Genomic DNA, 23,645 nt, shown 5'->3' on the forward strand with positions numbered 1-23,645 from the left:
ATGACTCAGGGTGAGGCTGAGCACCAGGAAGACCTCACTGCATGATCAGAGGGTGTGCGCAGGCATCAGCTGAGCTCTGGGGAGGGCGGGGGCTGGCGATGGAGGTCAATTATGTGGCAAATGATTAGGTCAACCATGCTTTGTAATGAAACCCCAATAAAAACTCCAGGCATCCAAGCTCACTGGAGCTTCCTGATTGGCAAACACTGGTGACCCAGGAAGGTGATGTGCCTGATTCCCCAGGAGACGACACAGAGGCCCCAGGTTCAGATCCTACCAGGCCCTGTCCACACATCTCTTGGTGTGGCTGTTCCCGATCTTTACCCTATAAAATAAAGCTGCAACTGTGAGCACAGTGATTCTTAGGGTTTCTATGTCACCCTGGTGGGTCATCAAACCTGAAGGGATCATGGGAACCACTGAACTTGCAGCCAGTTGGTCTGAACTATGAGTGACCTGGGGACACCTCAAGAACCGCTGGCATAAGAACTGTAGGCTTCTCACTGGGGACTGTGGGCGCTGACTCTGGGCAGTTAGTATCGAAGTTGTATTGTGGTGTGCCAGCTGATGTCAGTACACATCCCAGGTCACTGTCACTGCCCCCAACAGAAGGGACCTGGAGAGAAATCTGTCCACAGCCAGGATCTAATGGCTGAAGATCTAAATCTTCAGAAGATCTAATCTTCCCATTAGGATGGGAAGGGTGCGTTTGGTCCCATCACCACTCTGTTCTAACAGGAAGCCAAGGACTGTAAATAGCACATGTTCCAATGGGGATTCAACATGCTAAGATCTCTTGGCACTTTCTTAATCTCCCCACCTGTGGAATTTCTATTCAAATACAAATCACTCCACCAACAGTTTAAAATAAATCAATATTTGTCATTATCAACTGCAAACATGAGCTTTGGGCATGTTCCCCTCAAGCCCATCTTCAACATCCTTTAGTCTTCTCTCCTGACCCTGGTTTTGTGCTCTGCAGAGCCCTGGTATCATCAGCCTGTGGAGGTCCATTCTCACCCCATGTAGGATGAGCTGGTGACAAAAACCACTGTTTTCCCAGTTTCTTCCTTCGATGTGCTGGCCGGGGAGGAGGGGAGGAGGACTCTAATTTCTGAAGACCTGTGCTCCAGGTGGTCATAGTTTGCACCTGGAGTATCCCCCGAAAGGCTTGTGTATAGAGGCCTGGTCACCAGCGGATGGCACTGTTGGAGGATGATAGAAGCACTGCGGGTGTGTCCTTTAAGGGCACATTGGGACCCTACCCCTTCTCTCTCTCTTCACTTCCTGGCTCCCGTGAGATGGGAAGTCTCCCTCCATCACACATTCCTTGTCATGGTGCGCCGCTTCTCCACAGGCTCAAAAGCCAGAGAGTCAACAGACCATAGACTGAAGCCTCTGGAACTCTGAACCTAAATAAACCTTTCTTCCTTCAAGTTGTTTTCCTCACGTAGTTTGTCACAGTGATAGAAAACTAAGTGATACACAGGTGGAGGGAACAGTAGGAGCCAAAATTGGCTGAACTGAAACTCACAATAAGAAGAATGCCAGGCACAAAATAGACATTATTATTGCTGTGTGTATATAGATGACTGTATGACCAATGTGATTCTGCAACCTGTACACTTAGAAAAATGAGAAATTATATCCCATCTGATTCAAATGTATGATATGTCAAGGTCATTGTACTGTCATGTGTAACTAATTAAAACAAATTTAAAAAAAAGGAAAAAGAAGAATGCCAGGCATAGAATAACAGAAGGATGGGATGGAGGTGGAGAACCAAGCCCTCTTGGTTTATGGGTGGAGGCATTAAGAGGACAGCTCACGCCGATTCTGGGTCAAATTTTCATTTTCCTTCCATCATACCATCCCTAACCTATTTTTTTCCCTGGTTCCTCCCATCATATTTTCTATCGGTACAATGGTTGCTGGTTTTCCATCCTCCCCATTTCTTACCCCTTTATAAACTACTTCCTGCTTTCACTTTTATGACACTTCCTAAAAGATCCCATTTAAAAAAAATCATATAATTGCTCTATTTAAAAATCATAGATGTAAAGTAAACAAGGAACCCAACACCTATAATTTCAGATACTTGGGATAGGGAGCAGGAGTACAGTAAGTTTGAGGATAGCCTGAGCAAATTAACAAGACCCTGTCTCAAAATAAAAAAGGCTGGGCTGGGGATGGGGCTCAAGCAGTAGCGCACTCGCCTGACATGTGCAGGGCACTGGGTTCCATCCTCAGCACTACATACAAATAAAAATAAAGATGTTGGGTCCACTGAAAACTGAAAAATAAATATTAAAAACTTCTCTCTCTCTCTTTTCTAAAAATAAATAAATAAATAAATAAATAGGGCTGGGGATGGAGCTCAGAGGTACAGTGCTTGCCTAAAAAGCATGAAGCCCTGGGTTCAATCCCCAGGAAAAAAAAAAAGAACAAAAGAAAGGAAAAGAAAAGAAGAGAAAGAGAGAAACAAGGAAGGAAGAAAGAAAGTCTCACTTTTATTTGTAGGATTAGGCAAAAATTCCTTATGATCAATTCCTGCTACCATTTAGCCCCAACCTAATCCAGGTGGATTATGCCCTTTCTGAGTATTAATCATAGTTGGTCCTCTGTATCTCCAGGTTTAGCATCCAGTCTTCACAGAATGAAAATATTTGGAAAAATAATTGCTGTCATGAACATATGTAACCTTTCTTTGCTGGTCATTATTCCCTTAATACAGTATAATAACTAATTCAACAGCATTTATATTGTATTAAGTATTATAAGTAATCTAAGATGTTGGAGAGCACACAGGAAGATGTGTCTAGGTTACACATGAACACAACACCATTTAAATAAGGCACTTGAGCATCTGCGGATCTTGGTACCCAAGGGGAGGTTCTGGAAGCAATCCCTCAAGGACACCAAGGGATATCTGTATTCAAATCTTCTCATTTCCTTTATATACGATGTCCTCTTCCCAATCTGGAGGACAGAGCCTTCTCTGTAGCTTATCACACATTGTTGATATGCAGTCATGAAGACTGAGTAATAACCTTTTGATATATTATTCTTTCCCATGAGGCTCAAGGCTCCTGAAGGTGGAGAATTTATTCATCAACTTTTTGTGTGTGCTTCTCTACAATATCTAACCATTAATATAGACATGGTAGCCACTAAATAAAAATTGTTGAATAATCATTTCTTGATCCCAGACATGCTATTTCAGTAGTCAAATGCCCACATACATTTTAAAATTGAATGTAACATTTATTAGGTGTCAGAAAATGCAAAAATAGTGAATTGCTTAATGCTCATAAAGCCCCACAGGTGGGAATGTTTTTAACCCATTTTACAAGTGCAGAAGCTAAGGTACAGGAGGGTTAGATAACCTGCCCAATGCTTCTAAGTCCCTCAGGTTGTATCTAAACCACACCACCACGCCACACCACGTCCCGCCCTCACACCCTGCACCCCTTCAAGGACTCGTTTCATTCTCGATTCCTGTGTACGAGTGAGTTCCATGTTAGAAAATAAAGTGAAGTGATCATGATATGCCCAAGTTAGAATAAATGCCATCACCCCCCAATACGATGAGTTCTTCTATAGCTGTTGGTACTGTGTTATTATATTCTAAAATGACACTTTTCAAGCTGGACTCAGTGCTTCCAAATGTGCACCCCAGCACAGGTGCAGCTGGAGACAGGTGAAATCTCCCATCCCTCCCACAGCCACCAGAATCACTGTGGAAGTTTCTCAAGGAGGTTTTGGCTCCAGGTCTTAGAGGAAAATTCCTGCTCTGTCCCTAGTCAGTGTGGCCCTAGTGAGAAGGTCAGAGCATAGAGGCCCAATCACCGGGACCACAGACCAGCAGGATTCAAGAGCCAGACTACAGCTGGGGGGAAGCCAACCCTCACCTGACCTCCCAGGGAACAAACAGGAACAAACTCTGACCACTCCCAAATCCCTGCCACGACTACTTCCGGTTCATCATATAAAAAAAACATCAACACCCCAGAAATGAGACAGAAAAAAAATATTTTAAACACTAGAGTTACCCGAATTTTAGAAGTAGGACAGAAGAGACTCTGGAAATTACCTAGATTTTCGTTATGAACAGGAATCTATAGTCCTGAAGTTCATCTCTTCTCACAGTCATAGCTCTGCTTAGTAGAAGCAGGACCAAGGACCTTGATTGCACAATGTGGCACATCCAAGGTAGTTATCTCTTTGAAAAGTTACGGATACCTTTTCAATTAGACTACCTCTAAATTTGGTTATGTTTGAGTTTCAGATTCTGGCGAACCAGGTTTTTGGATGTCAGGTGTGTTGGAAATGCTCATCAGGTATCCCACAGAACAGCATAAATACCCTGAACGCTTTCTTCAGAGTTCACCACGGTAGAGGGAACAGTGCAGAAAACTCAGAGCCAGAATAAGATTCCTACACAAACTGTGCGCTTCACACCAGAACTTTTTCAGATGTTGGAAAAAATGAAAAAGGTGATTACGTGATGGAAAAATGTGGCTAGTTCTTCCTATGAAGGAGCCCAAATCGTGCATTCTTTGGAAAATGAACTAAATATTCTTTGATGATCCCATGTGGAGCCTAGAAGAAGGCAGTGCCTGCTCTCTTGCCCCAAGATGGTGAGGGAAGCTATACGGAACATGCATGCAGGTCATCTGGGTTCTGACGCAGCATTACTGCCTACCACTGCTGGGGACGCTCTAGAAAACAGGCCCCCACACCTCTTATCACTTGTAAAACTCAGATTCAATGGTCTTAGCAATTCAAATATCTAAACGAGCTCTCAACTTCTGGTTTAATAAGGGAAGAAATGATAAAGGCATTTGAGTTTGGGTCTGACAACATACTTGAGGACTCCTTTGGCCCAACATTTTTCCTGGTGGTCATGCACACTGTTTAATTACCAAAAAACCTGGGCGACTTGTTGAGAATCATCCTTCTGTTCTCAGAAAATTCTGTGAGGGGGCCTTCCCTTTCCTGATTTTCTTTGCCCCCTGTCTAGGGGCTAGCACAGTGCCGGACACAGGAGAGAGTGTTTACTGAAAAATGAAAACTGACCATCTAACCTCCAAAAGGTGCATTGCAGAAATCAGTAGAGCACTTGAACATGAAAGAGCTTAAGAATGTTTTGCGTCTGCAAAGTAGTATTTAAATTTCGCCCTGTTATTTAGTTGGCCAAGTAGTCTTAGTGGAAAGGAAATCAACATTTGTTGGGCAATAACCGTGAGCCAGACACCATGGAAGGCACTGATAAATGTGATTCTGTTGAACTCACACAGGAATCCTAGTAAAAAAAGGATGAGAAAACAGAAAGCTGAGGTAATGTACCTCAGATGCTGTTATTTTGAAACACCTTGATCTCTAAATCCTACAAAAGTAGCAGACTCCACTAACATGATATTAAATGACTGATCTCTGAAATACAAATGCTGAATCACTTTGGTAAAAATTCAGCAATTATTTTTCAGGAATTTTAGATAAAAATTGGTCTGAAGTCTGATGGAAATTAGCTTGCATGATAACCTTACCTAACACAAGAGCAATATTTCAGCTTAATTGGTATCTTAACTAATTACTCATAATATGACCCAGGTTATGCCGTTCTATTAAAAACCATTAGACAGGAGTCCTGTGGCTTTACCGTATATAGTCCTCATTCCCACAACTTACATTTTGATGGCATCTGTTACTCTCTGGAAGAAAGCCAGAGTTTCTGAGTAAAATGTATCAGTCCTAACAATGTGGACATTATTATTCCAGAAAGCCAACTGAGAATTCAACAAGATCTTACAGTAATGACTAGAACTGGGAAACAAGAATTTTCTTCGGCACAGCAGGGAGAAATCTTTTTATTAAAGTTATGAGAATCAGAGATGTGAACATCCCTTTACAAGTTTCAAATAAATGACTTAGGATGGGTCACCCTTTCAGTATGGCTTCCACATACTGAACAAATCCAGGTCACTTTGCTCTAAACATTTGGGGTTGCAGCATAATTCCATATGAAAACTCATTAATCAATATTGGGTCACAGGATATCCACACACTGAACAAAGTACTCTTAGGTTCACTGACTAACGAAAAGCTGGAATCCTCTTTCAGTTTTCCTATGAACACTGTTTTTCTCCTCTCTGGTTCTACTTTTTGATGAGTAAAATCTGGGTGGTAGACGACATTATTATCATCATTGTTAAAGAGTTTCCTCTGTGCCCAAGTCCAATGCAAAGCTTCCTCTGATTCTCTGGCTCCACATAATCCCTTTTGGGACACCCTTTCCAAATCTGTGACTTCAACTATTAATTATACTCCATCAACTTATGAATCTTCATGATCAGCTAACAGATATTTATTGAGCATCTACTACTTGCCAGGCACTGTTCTATGCTCCTCAGATACCCTAGCAAATTAAGAGATTAAAAATTTATCTTTGTGGTGTTTAACTTTTCTAGTAGATTATCCACTTCAGACTTCTCATCTGAATTCCAGACTCACATATCCAGTTTTTTATGGAACCTATGTGCTTGAATATTATAAACCAAACTAAGCTGATCACATCTCCTCAATTTACACCTATGGCATGCTTACTCCTCCCACAGCCTCCCCCAAACTATCCAAGGCCTGGGGATGTAATGGCCTTCCCTTTACCTTCATTAAAGCCTCTGCCTTCATTTTTCCATGGCCATCATTTCTACTGGCATTTCCTTTGTCTGAGTTCTTATTCTTGTTTCTGGGCAATGAAATTTTTCTACTAGTTTCCCCCCCCCCCCAGCCCCAGGATGACCCCTTGAATCTGTTTCTTATGTTGCTATGCAACATGCTTTCTAAAATCTAAATCTGCCCTGTCTCTTTGGTTTACTCTCTGGGTGGCTTCCCTAAGCTTTCAGGCAAAAGTAAAAACTTCTAAGTAAGTACACAGGCCCTTTGTGCTCTGGCTCCTGGTTACCACTGGAGTCTCCTGGTCTCCCCACCCTCACTCTTTCTCCAGACATACCCATCTGCTCCGTCTGCCATCTCAGTCCTCATTCCCTGGCTCCCCTGGAGCTCCCAGGTGTGGCCTCCAGGAAGCCTGCCTTCCCAGGCCCTCTGCTCTGCTGCACCACTGTGTGTGTGGTCGCTCCTGAACCTGGGCTCCTGCTTCCTTGGGTTAGCTCTGCCTCTTTTTGAATCCCAAGGCCTAGCTCAGGGCCTGGAATGCAGTAGGCACTCAACATGTGTTTGCTGAATGAGCATATCTTTTGACAAAAGTGGAAAACGACACATAGCCTGCATTTTCAAGGTACTTGAGATCACAGCTCCAAGAATGCAGCTTCAACACTAAGAATTTTAATTCATACAACTACTAGAGAAGCAGAATGAGCTTTCCTCTTTCTAAAAGTTGTCTTTTGGCTTTTGAGTTTTTTCCCCTACCTTTTCTCCAATACTTGATTTACACATATTTGACCTTAGTTAAGTTTTACCTGATTTCTCACTAGATGAGGGATTGGGTAAAGGTAAGATCTGTGTTTGGACTTCTTTACTGAGCACCTTGGATGAACAGCACTTCTGAACCTCGAATGATAAAATTGGGTATAGTGAAGTAAGATGACCTGCAAAGCTGCTAGTACATATCATGTATTTAACTAATTTCCCTTTTTTATCTTACACTTTCACTTTAAAATGCACTTTCTGCCTGGACTGCTGGGAGCCATTAGCCAAGTAGGTATGACAATTTCCTTGCCAGCGTACCCCATGTTGCAGTGACATTAAATGTAGGTGACCTTGCTCAAGGACCAGGGCGGATTAGGGTGTTCCCGGTTTAACATAATCGGGTTTAGGGCATTCCCAGTTTAGGTTCCAGGTTTAAGGTTTAAGATTATTCCTGCTGGGAATAGGGCGTATCCTGCTGCCTGAGTTCCCCTTGAGTTCTCACGGGATTCAGACAGTATATTTTGGGAGACAGAAGCCCAGTGGACGTGAATTTGGGAGAGAACGTGGATTTGGGCAGAGAACGTGAATTTCCCCAGAACGTGTTTGTATACGGCTGGTGTGAGTTCGGGAATAAAGAGTTGCTGTTTGAATCTACAAGCTGTGTGGTGGCTCGTGATTGTGTGCCCAGCCAGACTGCGGCATTTGTGCCCAGCCAGACTGCGGCACTGGACCACTTTCCTTCCATCCCTTCTGTCAAAGTACTCCTCATTCCTAAGCCCAACTCTCCTCACAGTCTTCTCTGTGAAACAGCACCCAGCACCTCAGCCACAAATAACTGTCTGTCCTCTGTGCTCCGGTGACGGTTATTTTGCTCAATAAATCCATGCTGAGTGCCTACTATGTGCTAGGCATTGATGTAGTTGCTGGAAATATAGCAGAGAACAAAACAGCACGCAAATGCCCTACTGGAGTGTGTATTGTGAGGTGAGCACTAAAAATATTAATAAATACGGAACAGTCTGATGTTGGAGATAAATGCTGAAAGAAATAAAGGGTGATAAGACAAAGTAACAAGAATGAGGGAGTCAGGGAGGGGACTGCATGCAAAGAGCCGGGGGACAACCAGGACAAGCAGAAAGCACACATACACAAAGGCACTGACCAGCAAGAAGGCCAATGTGGCTGCAGTGCAATTGGTGTGAAGAAAGAAGGTGTGAAGCAAAGAGGCTGGTGAAGTTGGCCAGAGTCACCCTGAGGAAAGGTCCATGAAAGAGTTGGGATTTAATCCTAAGTATCATGCAAGGGTCTTTTTGCAGGGGAGCAATGATGTAATTTGTTTTCACTGTCTACTTTGTCCCTTACCAGAGTCGTGATAGACACTGTATTTTCTGGTGAATGTAGCTGTCCTTCCCATTAAGTTGTGGTTTTGTGAGGGTGGTGAAGATGTTTTATTCTTGTTTTTATCAGTGCCTTGTGTAGACTGCTCCCCAGTAAGTACTTGTCAAATTAAACACAGAATATTCTGCAGCCTCTTTCTTTCTTGCCTGCATTTGGAATCATTATAATTGCAATATTCCTATCTTTGTAAGAGGCATGCAATTGCCAACCAGTTCTGAACAGGTTCTCATTTTCCTATCTGAACCCCTCTCAGGCCTTCCTGCTATTGTAGGGCTGTCATCTGACCTCCTGGCCAGGTCCATTCCCTGCCCTGTGGCCTGGATTTTTATAGCCCCTCTTCTTTAAAGCACCAAGTGTGCAGCTGAGAGCGTTGGGTACAGCTGGCCTTGCCTGCCCTCAGAGGAACCGTGGCTTCTTGCTTTACGTGTTGTATAGGACCCAGTACTAGGAGACTCTGATTGACCACTTACAGGTTATGGACACAGCATCCCTTTGCTTGCGCTGTGCCACTAGGAGCAAGTTATAATCCTCTTTAAGCCTCTGTTTCTTCATGTGTGAAATGGGGATAATAATAATAGGATCCTCCCAGTTTTTCCCCAGGATTTTTGCCTTGACCCTTCTCCAAGACTTGCAATGGGAAGGTTAATGCCTGGCACAGGAGGAGGCCTCCACAGCCTATCAAAGTTCAGCAGGCTTCCATTCTGAGTTCTGACTCATTACACATACATTATCAATGGGCAATTTGAGAAGCAAAGTCAAGTCATCAATCTTGTAAATAGAAATCCTAAAAAATCAAACTCCATCTTCTAGAGCCCAGTTGATTCTTTGGCACCCAGTTTCTTCTAGAACAACCAACAAAAGCCACTTCTGGCTTCTCAAACTCTACGGACAATCACCCAGACACCAGCAGATCCAGTTTGGGATCAATTCAGGAAGGAAGTAACCTAGGAAAGCTCAGAGTTAGGGCCTTTCTGCCTGCCTTTGTCTTTATTCCCCAGCCCACTTCCATCCATGAAAATCATTCCAAAATTATTTGGCCCAAATCCCTTTCCCCTCATTTCTAGCACTGAGGTCTCACAAGCTGAGCACTGCAATACAGTCTCCTAGATTCAGGCTCCATGTGCAGCCACTGTTAAACACTTCCAAGTCTGTCTGTTTTACAAACAAACAAACAACAAAAAAGAGGATTAAAAAGGTGTAAACATGAGTGTAAAAAGGTGGTTAATTCATGCATCTTGCACATGCATACCAAATAGAAAATGTGAATAATATGGAGGGGGTCTCCGGCTATGACAATGAAATCTGGAGTTGGGAATTGAGACAGATCCCTTTTAAATTAAAGACACATGTCTGCACTTAAAATGTGGGGAGAAGGTGGTGGCTCTGTGAATGTATACACTGGCCTCTTAATTGTGCATTTTGAGCTGTGGAGACCCCCTTGGCTTGCCGTGACATGTAAACATTTTTTAAAACGTTGTCTTAATAAGTTCTGAAATCTTTAAAATAGGTTTTAGTTAAAAATTAAGATGTTACATAATTGGCTTCATTAGATCCAATTACACAATTAGTGTAAATTAGAAATAATGGAATCAGAACATATAATTTCAGAATTATGACACATAACAATAATGTGGAAATTAAGTTGGCAAATGTGCTGAGGCAGGCAGGGTGCATATATATTGTAGACAATTTGATGTCTTCCATGAGCACAAACATCTCCCCGCTCCAGTAGTTACTGCTCAAAAATATGGTTTAACTAAACAAGACTGATTTTGAGTTCCAGACTCAGAAACCAACATCTGGAAAATCATAAGTTCTTTTCCCCTCCCTACGTGGCTGAAGGAATGACTGAATAGATTTCTAATTCATGAAGAGGATGATCCCTCTCTTCCTAAGATCTAAACAGATCACTACAAGGAAGGATTCATTCTTAAGGGTGAAGGATGCCAAACAACAACAACAACAACAACAAAAAGCCCCACATCCATGTAGATAGCTGCCCCTCTGCTCTGGAAGCAGCCTCAGGCACTCTCCCAAGCATCTGTGTGTGGGAGGGAAGGGGCTGGGCTTCGGACACTCTAGGAGAGAGACCAGGGAGGCATGCAAGTACCTCAGCCCTCAAATCAGTCATCTGATTTTTAATGTTGAATTCTCTACACTTGGTTCAAGTGATATAACCCCTTCCTGCCACACCTTTATCTTCTGATTTTAAAGAAGGGAATGAGCATTTGACTAATGAGAAATTCATGTACCTCTCTCTCCCATCTATTTTTGCTGTATCTTTCTATAAATTGTGTTCAAGTGCCAGAAGACTAAAAAGAAACCATTTATTTATTAATTTCCTTACTTTTTTTGATTTACTCAATAAATGTTTTAAGTTTCATGGGGGAAGAGATGATTTCTTCTTCATCCTTATACATCAAACTTTTAGCATAGCCACTAGCAATGGATGTTGAATTGCTTTTAATACACATTACAGACATTATTTGCCCTGGTATTGTGTAGAACAAACCGCTACTATCTACCTGGATATGGCCTTCAAGAAACTTACAATTATTTTCTGTGTGAAGACAGATGATTATGTTCAGAAAAATATGAATTAAATTGTCTTGGTTTATATTGTCATAATGTCAAGAAGCGCTAACGGGAGGAAATGATCCCGCAAACCATGGTCATGATGGGTGGGGAGCAGCCAGGGTCTCAGTCACAGCCCAGTGCCATCCATCAGGATGCTTGGGGAGGCAGCAGTTCTCTGCACACACACAGCTCTTATATGCAACTCTGGTTTGGGTCTTGCTGTTTGTTGCATTAAGTAATAAACATCTCCAAAGATCCCTAACATATCTCGGCAAACAACACTGAAAACCTGAAAATATCCTCCAAATTTAGAGAAACAGCTAAAAAGCCTGAGGCATTTTTTTTTCTAATGGTTGCTATTTTGTCTGTTCCTCCTCAGTCATCATCTTTTGGATAGAAGAAGCAAAGGGGCTCTGTGATGCTCAAAGGCCATTACTCTCGGAAGGCCTGGGGATTTATTTCTTTATATTTACCTCTTGTTTACTGGATTTCCTTTCATTACTTCTATTTTCCCGTGTGGGCCCTCTTTTCCCTTATTTTCTCTTCCCAATAAATACCAACTCAAAATATCAATTATTTTATCAAAAATGAGGGTTTGCTTGCCAGAAGAAAATACATTCCCCAATACCTTGATCTACCTGCATCTTCCCTAACAAGATCCCAGCAGATGCTTTGTGTTAATTTGAATATTCATACACGGGCTTCTAAACATCTTGGCTGAGAGTATGAATGAAAGGGTACAGCAGTTTTAAGTTCTGATTAATATTTCAGACTCCTGATTTTTATCATTGGATTAATACAGATGTACAAACATGTTTCCCAAAATTCTAATCCACAGAATAGAAGTAGCATATTAATTTATTTTAAATGTATGTCTTAATGAATATTTGGTATACATATACATGTTGACATGGTAATAAAGTATAAGGGTGAAGCACTGAAGGTGAAATCATCCAGATGGAGAAACATTCCCCACACTTGTTATATTATATTCTTGTTTTTCCCATTTCACCAAAAGGTAGGAGGCATTTTCTAAAAGTCCCAAGGCACAAATCAGATTTCCTTAGTGTAACAAAATTCAGATGAATTCATTTTCTTTTGCATAAACCCTTATGGGTAAAAGCTGTATTGATTATGAAGCACCTTGCAAAGCCTATTGATAAACAAGCACCTACATCAACTTGGTAAAAAAACATGTTTTAAGGAACAAAAATAAGAGCAGCAGGAAGACACCTGGAAGGTTTCCTACCAAACTGTTAAGAGGAGCTATCTCTGGAGGGAGGGGAAAAAAACTCCCAGTCTTCAAACTCAACTGTAAACGCGCTTCGACTTATACATGTTCTAAAATCTTGTCTCTCTATGAGGCTCGGGATTATGAGACCAAAGTCTCCATGGAGCTTGGTGTAACAGATTTTCTGAACTGAGTTTGTCAGCTACAGATTTTTAGTTTTCCAAAAACACCATTTCAGAAAATGAGCAATCTTCCATGTGAACAAATTTTTGTTTCCATTCAGACCTAAGCTAATTCACTCTTCTGTCCTCTGTTCATTAAAATTCAGGAATGGAGCCTGTTCCCTGGGATGTGCATTGCTTGGATGAGAATGAGATGTTTCAGGCTGGAATAAGCTTGTGGGCTCTTATCCCTCCTGTCAAGGTTCTGGAAAGAGCTCTGACAGAAGAGGAATGGGTAGAAACATGCATAAGGACTTGGATACTTAAAGATCCAAGCACAAGTGCCTGGTAAAATGCTGCTTTTACTGTGAAGGCTAAAGATGGGTCAACATTTTCACAGCAGTCTTCTCTTGTGGGAAAAGGTCATTGGGTGATTTCTGCATTACAAAATCCAAAGGCTGTGACCTGTCTCTTCTTTATGGCTTCTCTGCAGCAATTGCTGCTGTTGAATTCTGGCCCTGAAACACTCATCTCTGGGCTTTTGACAAGCTCTACTTCCTGATTCTCCTTCTGCCTCTTTACTGTCTTCTTTTCTATCTATTTCACTCATCTTTCTTCTGGGGGACTCCCAGGTTCTGTTCTGGGCTCTCTCCTCACTCTTTACACTCTCCCCCTTCTCCCACCAGTCTGTAGATTGGTGGCTTCAATGGTCCTTCCATGTGGACAGTCAATATTAGAACTTCATTTACCAAGTCTCTTCACTCTACCAGGTCATTTTAACATCTCACAGCACTCCTATGAGAGATGCCATAGTTTCTTCACTTGAGAAGAGGCTCAGATAGGTTTTAAGATTCATCTATGACATCCAAGACCACCCAGCCAATAAGTAGTAGAGCACAAGTTTGATCTTCTTGGCTCCAAGACTCATACTGTGGCCACCTTGACATTCCTTTGAATCCACAATTCTCACTCTTCAGTCTCACTTCAAAATCAACAAGTCTTTTCCCCTGACCAACTTCTCTTCCTAACAAAGAGACTTTCTGAAGCTGACACACCACCTTTCTCCCAATGACCAGGCTGTCACTGTCAGGTGTCTCAGGTTCATCTTGCTCTCTTCCACCTCCTGCTCCTCCCCCATCCACCACTCAATTTCATCCCTTGCTAAATACCATCTCTGATGTTATATCCCCCTCCCTTCAATGCCATCTTACACACCAATGTGCCACTACTTGATTATTGTCCCGGATCACACTATCCTCTTAGTTATAATATTCAGTGGCTTCACATTGCTGATGAAATAACACCCAAATGCCTGTATTTGTTACTCAAAAGTCCCATCTACTTTTCTTGCCACGTCTCTCAGGGATTCATTCTAATCGGACTGGATGCCAGGGAAAACTGGGCAACTAACGATCCCTCGAGGGTCTGCGTGTCCCACTTTTATGCCTGTGTTCAGACTGCTCCTTCCTACAGGCACTCACTTTTATTTAGCAGATAAACCCTACCTGCACAAATCCTGCCCTGTCTGTTATGCTGGCCCCCTCTTCTCCCCCTACCCCATCTTACACACACAAACACACACACACACACACACACACACAATTCTCCTTCTCCCCCATCCAGTTAAATGTCACTTCACAGATTTTCATTTGTATAACTCGTGTGGAACTTTTCTACTTTTGGTTTGCTATCCCCCATCTCTCTGACTAAGCTCTAAATTCCTTGGCACAGGGGAATATAGCAGACTTTTCACTGTATTCCCTGAAATCTTTTATTCTAAAAGATATCATAGGAACCTAATAAATACTATTGATTAGATTTATTCAAACTTTGATATAGTGCAGCAATGTGAGTTCACATTTAAAATGTAATGCTTGATGTACCATTTTTTCCCAGCAAGCAGAAACGAAATGTTTCTCACATACCAGACCAAGAATGTGCAAATGACCACTGTGAAGGCACAACCTCAAATGGTTAACACCCCCCACCCCGCCACCCCCGCAACTTAAAAAGGGAAGAGGGCAGAAAGGCAAAAGTGGAAAAAGAAAGACCAAATTAGGTTCTGTCTGCTGTCAAATGAATGCAGAGAAAACAACTTACAGTGAGATGAAAGTCAATAATAAAAAAATATGAAAAATCTTGAACTATAAAAATTCCATTTACATGTAGCACTCTTGTGACACATTGATATTGATAGGAAGGAACATTATTACTGTATCAATCTGCACTTATCAATATCTTTCTCACTAAAAATGTTCTTTCGTTGCTCCTGATGGGTCCCTGCTTTTCTACATGGATGATAAGTCCCCAGAGGCAAGGACCTAGAGCCACTGTTAACTAAGTTCTCCTGTTCTGACCCCATTGCATTGATGCTAATTATCCTGAGAACCGAGCAGCAAGGAGGACCATGCATTCTCTAAGATCTCTTTCTCAAACAGTGAACACAATTTTGTAGGATGGTCTTTGAGGAAAATAAAAACCCAATGTACAGGCTTGTTTGTTATAAGTATACGAGAATTGATACAGTTATAATTATGCTTATTAAAAGTGCCACGCTAAAGTGACAACTTTAACTTCCTTTTGGGCCAGTTAGTTTTAATTTTCTATGAGACAAAAGAAGCAATTTCAAATTATGGACAACCATATCCTCTGTGCTTATCTTAATGAGGAGCTATAAGTAACGACACGTGGCAGGATCGATAAAAATCCATCACGAACTCTGGCAAATCAATCCAAAGTATATGCTGCCAGGAAACCAGGACTCTCCTGTTAGGACTAAATATCATACTCTTCCTACATGGAATTTAATTTCTTAAACTTTTGATTTTTGAAAATCAAGGAATTTCATAAAGCATGAATCTTTTGTTCACATTTGACAATAGGAATGTTCCAGATTTGGGGAATTAGGAGATCAGCAGTGATAGAAGGCATGAGGTCAGAAAGTGACAGACATCACTAAGAAGATGCTATTCATTGCACAGACTATCCCATAGGAGAATTATGTGCATATTATATGTGCACTTGAGTTTTAGATTTGGGTGAAAAACCAAGAAATCTACTGGGAACCAGCAATTTAGGCCACACAGAGGTTCTTCAGTGGTTATGGGCTTATTAAAAACATTGCTAGAGCCATTCTATTCTGGAAGAAGGGAAAGATAGAAAAGGTGCAAGTGTGCAGAACACAGATGGTCACAGATTCCAATGCTCTGGTCACTCACCACAATCATTTGAGCCACGTAACTTTCAGGTCCAGTGTATTCTGTTGGGTCTTTAACTTTCACCAGGACAATGAAGTACAAATAATGCCACATATTGTGTTCTGATTTAATATGCTCCTCAAATGAAACAGTCTTATTATCAAACTTGTCCCTCTCAAGTCCTGCAAAACACAAGAAATACAATATATGTAATTTGTCATTTAATCAGCACTTAACTTTTTAGCATAAAAACAAAACATAATCATTATTGAGAAAAAATGCCTGCTGAAACAGTGTGCCAATTTAAAATGTTATGATTAAAAACAACATAGTACGCAAGACCTCTAGGAAAAAGACCACAGTTTATAGATTTCTTGCTAACTAATATTTATTTTTCCTCCCATGGATCCTTGGAAATGCACAATCCTATTGTAGACTTAAACTTTACACGTAATTTTAAATATAGCTATAGCAAACCTGTCAAACTGGATCACAAATCTAAGAAAAAGAAGTAAAATAATTGTGCAAGAAAAGGTATACTTGCTCATCAGGGTAGAAAAACATTATTTTATTCAGGACATGGGTTAAAAGAGGAAAGGCATTGAGAGCCCTGTCTTCAGAACCTCTTATAATCAGTGAAGGGCACATGAACAGAGCAAACCAGCCAGACTCTGGGGGCATCGAGGACTCACATGCTACTCTATACCGCTAGACTTCCATGCTCCAGGTACTGGGGGAGGGGAAGAGTCTGTTCAATCTCCTGGGCACATTTTCAGCCTCTGAAAGAACACCGAAGTATGAATTTGGGCAGTAAGATTCTTTTCTCCTGACATTGAGTAGATGAAAGGAAATGAATGAAAATGAAGAAGAACATCTATGGAAAAATGAATTCCATTGCCAGGTAAAATGGGGAGTTGGGATTGAGTCTGGCTTTGAGTTCAGATCCTGGAGAAGAAACCAGGAAACTGAATTCCAGTTTTGGCTACTCTTTCTCTAACCACTTTAAAAAGCCCATTCAAGCATAAAGAAGATCCTCTAGGTAATAAAATACAAGGCACACTAAATTAAAAAAAAAAAAAAATCTGTCCCCAGTGAGTGTGTTAAAAGGTGTGCCTTTTAACTTACATTATTGAATATTTTTATGAAAAACATCACAATATTCAGTGGCTAATGGCTATGCCCCATCTTATGACCTGTCTTCAGCTCAGTATACCCAAATAAACTCAACTCCTCTTTCCCAAATCTGCTCTAACCACAGTCCTTCTCCTTTCATTTGATGGCAACTCTATTCTTTCAGTTGTTCAAGCCAAAAGCCTAGGAGTCATCTTCGAATTCTGTCTGCCTCTCAAGCATATGGTCCAATCCATGATGAAATGCTTTTGGTTGGACTTTCAAAACATATCTGGAATCCTGAACACTTCTCACCCCCTCCACTGCTGCCACTACAGTCTGGGCCATCATCATCCCTCATCCGATTACTGCAATAGCCTCCCAGACCTCTCTGTTCCCACTGGTGCTCTCCATGGCCTGTTCTCAGCACAAAAGAGACAGCAATCCCTTAAATACCGAAACACAATGGTGTCTCTCCTCTGATGCAAAACCTGCAGTGGCCTTTCACCTCTTCAGTCCAGGGCCAAGTCCTTACAATGGCCTACAAGTAGAGCTGCTAAACGCACAAAACAAAATGAAACCCAGGATGCCCAGTTAAGTTTGAATTTCAGATAAAGAATGAATAACTGTTTAGTACAAGGTTGCCCTCATGCACCATTTACTTGCTAAATCCTGCATAGTTTGGCTCACAGCCACACTAACCTTCTCGCCTCCTGTATTCTCTGTTGCTAGCTCCTATGCTAACAACAATACTGGCCTCCTTGCTATTCCTTGGACAGAATCCTGCTTCAGGGACTCTGGATTGGTTGCTTCCTCTGTTCACAAAACTCTTCTCCCTGATATCTCCTCAGCTGACTCATTCACCTTTAAGCTTTTGCCAAAATCTCACCTTCTCAACATAGCCTAACTCAATCACCCTATTAACTCACTACCAGTCCTTTCCCTCTCTGCCGACACTCTTGATCGCCTTTTTTCTCTTTCTTCCTCTTTCCTATGATGCCTATCACCCACCAGTAGACTGAATACAGCCAGGGCAAAGTTGTGAGACTGGATCTCAACTCTAAGATAAAGAGGTAAAAATGACTGCAAGAAAAAATCTTTACTGCTAATTAGCACAGAACAAAGAGATGTCATTTTAGCCAGAAACTTGAATAAGAATTTATTATATTTATTGCTTATTGTTTGTCTTTCTTCCCATTAGAACTTAAGATTCCCCTGGACAGATATTTTTGTCTTTTAACTTCACCAGTGGTTCCAAAAGCTGAGAATGGTGTCTGGCACTTAGAGGGCACTCAACAAAACACAGACTGAATGAATTAAGAATATTTCACTAATACAATATAGCTCTACTAAGATGCTATATTAATTAAATAAAAAAAGAAAGAAAGAAACATACAATATAGCCAGGCACACTGGCACACTCCTATAATTCCAGAGGCTCAGGAGGCTGAGGCAGGAGGATCCCAAGTTCAAAGTCAGCCTCAGCAACTTAGCAAGACCCTAAGCAACTTAGTGAGACCCTGTCTCAAAATAAAATATAAAAGGGCTGAGGGTGTGGTTCAGTGGTTTAGCATCCCTGGGCTAAAAAAAAAAAGAAAAACACCCAAGCAAATCAGATAGTGACAAGTATGGGCAAGGATGTGGAACCCTCATATTCTGCTAGTAGAAATAAAATAATGCATCTGCTTTAGAAAAGAGTTTGGCAGTTCCTCAAAAGGTTAGACAGAAGAGTTACCATATGACTCAGCATATTCCACCCACAGGTCCAACAAGAGAAATGAAAATGTATGTTCACACAAAAATCTGTTCATGGTTATGTTAAGTGAAATAAGCCAGACTCAGAAAGTCAAGGGTCATGTTTTCTCTCATATGTGGAAGACAAAGAGGAAAAAGGGAAAGAAAGGTGTGTGTGTACGTGTGTGGGGAATCTCATGAAAATCCAAAGGAAATGAGTAGAGTGGAGGAAAGGGACCAGGGGAGGGAGGAAAGGAGAGAAATACTGGGGAGGGATATTGGCCGAATTATATTGTGTGTGTGTATGAAAATGTACCAACAAATCCCATCATTATGTACAACTATAATACATCAATAAAAATATAGAAAAAACCTGTTCATGAAAAGAGAAAAAAAGAAACATACAATAGCCAGGAATAGTAATAAAAAATGCTCATAAATAATGCTCATAGTAGCATTATTTATAATAGCCCAAAGTGGAAACAACCCAAATGTCCTTCAGTTGATGACCAGAAACAAAATACGATATATGCAAAAAATGTAATTTTTTTTGCAATAATAAGATCTGGAGTACTGAATACAGGGTATAAAATGAACCTTGAAAACATCATACTAAGTGAAAGAAATTGGTCACAAAGACTAGATATTTTGATCCCATTTATATGAAATCTTAAAAATACATCAGTGGTTGCCCAAATCTAAGGAGGTTGGAAGTTGGGGGGGTGATGGTTAAAGTGTAGGGGTTCTTTTTTGGGGGGGCAATAAAAATATTCTAAGATTGATTATAGTGATCTACACACAACTCCGAATTTGCTGCAAACTACTGAATTATAGACATTAAATGTGAGAGCTGTAAGGCATGTTAAACATATCTTAATAGAGCTATTATCAAGAAAGAGAGAGATGGGGGGGTGTAGATTATAGTAAAATTTACAGTTCTCAATTCAAACACCTACTGCTTGCAAGACAATAATGCTACAAACACAATGTTTCTCATACCGAGTAATCCATGATATGGTAGAGGAACAGATAACTTGTGTTATTTGCTAAAGTGGAAGGATAAAGAGAGCAAAATGAATTGACGAGGCATATTTAAATGGTTTCTAACAAGTGTGAAGCTTTAAAAATCCTGCCTTGGAACATGACTATGGCAAGTGGAAAAGAGGTGTATGGCTTAATAAATGAGCTTAATATTTGATGAGCACCTATTTATGTCAACAACATATTTATTTATGTCTAAATACACTATCATAATTACAATGATTCAATATGACTTTTTAGCATGTGAAGAAATAGATTCTAAATAATTCAACAAATTACTCAAGTTGAATCTTCTAGTTAATGGAAGAGTTTGTCAGTATTTAAATAAAAATACTTCTGCCTCTAAAGCTCACATTCTTTTGTCACATGGGCAGAGGAATTGGCATGGCAAAACTAGAGATGAAGGTAGATGACCTGTCCAGGGATATGTCAGTTCCTGGTTGGTTCACAGGGAACCCCCAGAAATAAGATGGAGTGGTGTGTTTGGCACAAACCACAAAGAGCTTTAAACTCAAAGCTGTGGTGCTTGCACTACATTTGGAAGACATTTGAGAGGAGATTGGCAGATTCAGAGCTGTACTTCAAGTAGCTCCTGGGCAGAATTTAGAAGAAGAGAAAGGGCTGAGGTAGAGAATGAGGCACTAGGGCAGTGTGGTGGGGAGCTGAGAGCAGAACAGGTTCTTTCCTCTGCATGGGTTCTTACTCACTGGGCTTTGCCACAGATTCCCACCATCTTAACAATCATCACGTTGATGGTTTCTCAATCCTCATCTCCAGTATGAGCCTTTCTTCTCAACTTCAGTTTCCACTTCCAGCTGCCTACTTGATAAATCCTGTGGGGTAGCTTGTGGACCTGTCAGACATAGCTCATTAAAAGTCTCCTCCTTCACTGCTGTTTAGGAAGTCCTTGTTGAGTGGGGAACTTGAGGTGATCCTTAGACTCCACTCGCTGACAATCCACTCTGGCAGTTTCTCTTTCTCTTTCTCTCCAAATACATCAAGTCTCTGCCTCCACCTCCTCTTCTTTTTGCCTTGCAAATATTCCTTCCTCAAGACTCAGCTCACACACTGCACCACTGACTCCCACAGACAGCTAGATGGCTGATCTCGGGGACTCCAACACTTGACTAAGAAAATGTCTGTCTCTGTCTCAGCCTCTACCACTTTACTGTCTGATTAACTTTTTATAATATCAGCACCTGGCATAATTTCTAGCAAACAGTAGACATTCACCTACACTCAAAAGAAAAATTGCGTAAATGAATAAGAGAGGTGGAAGAGGTATTTGGAATGAAAATTTGAAAGATCTATATAATTACAGGTATATACTTGGGGTGAAGGAGGAATCAATAATGATTCTGAATTTTCTGACATGATTTATATTAGGGTAATATTTCCAGAGCAAGATAGCCTGTCATGTTGTTTCATCACACCTAGTCTATCCACATCTCCTTCTTGTTACCTTTTTTGCTGCTGTAACTAAAAAATATGACCAGAACAATTTTAGGAGGAAAAGTTTATTTGAGGGTTCACAGTTTCAGAGGCAGGCTCCATTCTTCAGGGCTCAAGGTGAGACAGGACATCATGGCAGAAGCATATGGCAGAGGAATGTGGCTTACATGATGATAGGAAGCAGAGAGAGATCTCCACTTGCCAGATACAAATATATACCCCAAAGTCAAGCCCCAATTCCCACCTCCTCCAGCCACACCTACCACTTCAGTCACTACTCAGTTAATCCCTATCAGGGGATTAATCCTCTGATTAAGACTCTCACAACCCAATCATTTTTCCTCTGAATTTCTTGCCTTATCTCACATGTGAGCTATTGGGGGATACCTCATATCCAAACCATAATAAGTGTGAAACCACTGAGCCACTTCCTCAGCCCTTTTTAATTTTTATTTTAAGGCAGGGTCTCACTAAATTGCTGAGGTTAGTTTTGAATTTGTGATTCTCCTGCCTCCAGCCTTTCAGGTTGCTGGGATTACAGGCATGAGCCATTGGATACAGGAGCTACTTTGTTTCTACAATTACTGCTTGAGTTCTGTCCTCTGCTAACCATCACCCAGTCATGGCCACTTTCAGAATCACCAGCAATTATTTTCTGAGTCACGTTTAACTCTCAAATGTTTGGACATAGCCTTCAAGGCTGGGAAAGCCTAGCTGCTGCCACCACCTGTCACAGAATCCACATCCTCCCCACCACTGTGGGTGTGTCTTGAAAACACCTGGAGCTAGTCTCTCTTGCTATGGAGGTTTTCTCCTCTTATTTGATTTTATAACTTTTTTTTTTAATCACAGATAATCCCATCCTACCAAAACACAATTCTGGGTTAATTGCAACTATTTTACAACTTACTAAAATAACTCCCAAATATCCTGGCTATTTAAATGTTTCTTGTAATTAAATTGTAATTAAGATATGTATATCTTAATAAACCTTATAATTAAGATATGATATGCACCATATCTTGCAGGTATAGAGAGTCCAGCAAGGAGTGCATGTCTAGAAATCCATTATCATGATACTCTCCACATTTCTACTGCTTAAATTCCTAAAAATGCCCAGGACCAATTGACAAACTTGTTTTTTTAAAGTTTCCATTTTATTTAAATGGGCACACAAAGTTTGATATACTTTATAATATTTGTTCCAATATAAAAACACTATTTACATTTATTCTCAGGTTAAATTACCTAAATGGCCCCTCGGACTTGAATAAACATAAAACTTCCAGAAAAGAGACTTTAGAATATGTTGATCCAACATATCCTTGCACCTCTTGACATATCACCCTCCATCCCTGAGTACCTGGCATATGACATAGCTGGCTCAGAGTGGTAAGAAACTTGGCCAAGATCACACAGCCAGATGTGGAACCACTGTAGAGCTATGTCTATTTGATTATGAGGTTCATGTGTTTTCTAGCATACATGGTGCACAGCACCCAGCAAAGGTGATAAGACAGCAATGACATGTACAGCAACGTAGAGCTGAGTGTGATGTGAGGAATTTAAGGGCAGACATATTTGCTCTGGTTGGTGAGATCAGAGATGGATTCATGGCATAATGACCTTAGAGCTGGGCCTCAGAGAGTGGCGAGCAGGAACTCAACAGCTCAGGAGTTTGGAATTTTAAAATGAATGTGCCCCACAACTGAGATCACAGAGGGAGTTCAGGAAGTTAAACATGAGTAACCAGCTGGACTGGAACAGGGATATAAATGGAAGAAATGTAGATAAACAGGTAGGGGAAAAAAAAAAGAAGGGGCCAAATCGTGAGGTTTCTTAGATGCCAGGAAAATTAGAGTTTTAGAGTTATAGACTGTTACTGATGGCTCTTTGAGTAAGAAAATGATGAATTTAAAGTGGAAAAATTAGTCTGGCAGCACTGAGCAGACCGTTTTGGAGCATGAGTCAAGATGAGCCTGAAAATCCAAGGTGTGGCTGTGGGAATATGTGAAGATGTGCGACTGTGGAAGTTCATTAGCCCAAGGTAGCTGGTGTATCTGGAAGAGGAAGAAGGAGATGCTAAAAAACAACGGTCACATTCCCAGCCAGACAACTGGAGGTAGGGGAGGAGGACATCATGAAGTGCAGCATGTAAGTCAGGATTAGGAGCTGGGTCAGAGCGTCAGACATGATGTATTGGTTTTAGACATGGAACAACGTCTGGCTACCGGGAAGATGCGTCTATGTGTCCAATAAACAAATGAAAATAGATGGGAAAACATAGGGAGGGTTTGGAGCTGAGGAGGCCTATTT

At 41.0% G+C, this 23,645-nt stretch overlaps 1 protein-coding gene across 8 annotated transcripts in view; it reads right to left on the bottom strand.

The window, feature by feature from the left end:
• Positions 1-23,645, bottom strand: part of Itpr2 (inositol 1,4,5-trisphosphate receptor type 2) — a 484,436-nt gene that overhangs the window by 31,349 nt on the left and 429,442 nt on the right. For all 8 annotated transcript variants that reach the window (XM_048787344.1, XM_048787341.1, XM_048787343.1 and 5 more), the window contains one exon: positions 16,014-16,174. In XM_048787344.1, the coding sequence (XP_048643301.1) occupies positions 16,014-16,174 (161 nt within the window). The remainder of the gene's footprint in view (positions 1-16,013; positions 16,175-23,645) is intronic.

This window comes from Marmota marmota, unplaced genomic scaffold (genome assembly GCF_001458135.2).
Source record: "Marmota marmota marmota unplaced genomic scaffold, marMar, whole genome shotgun sequence".
NCBI lineage: Eukaryota > Metazoa > Chordata > Mammalia > Rodentia > Sciuridae > Marmota > Marmota marmota.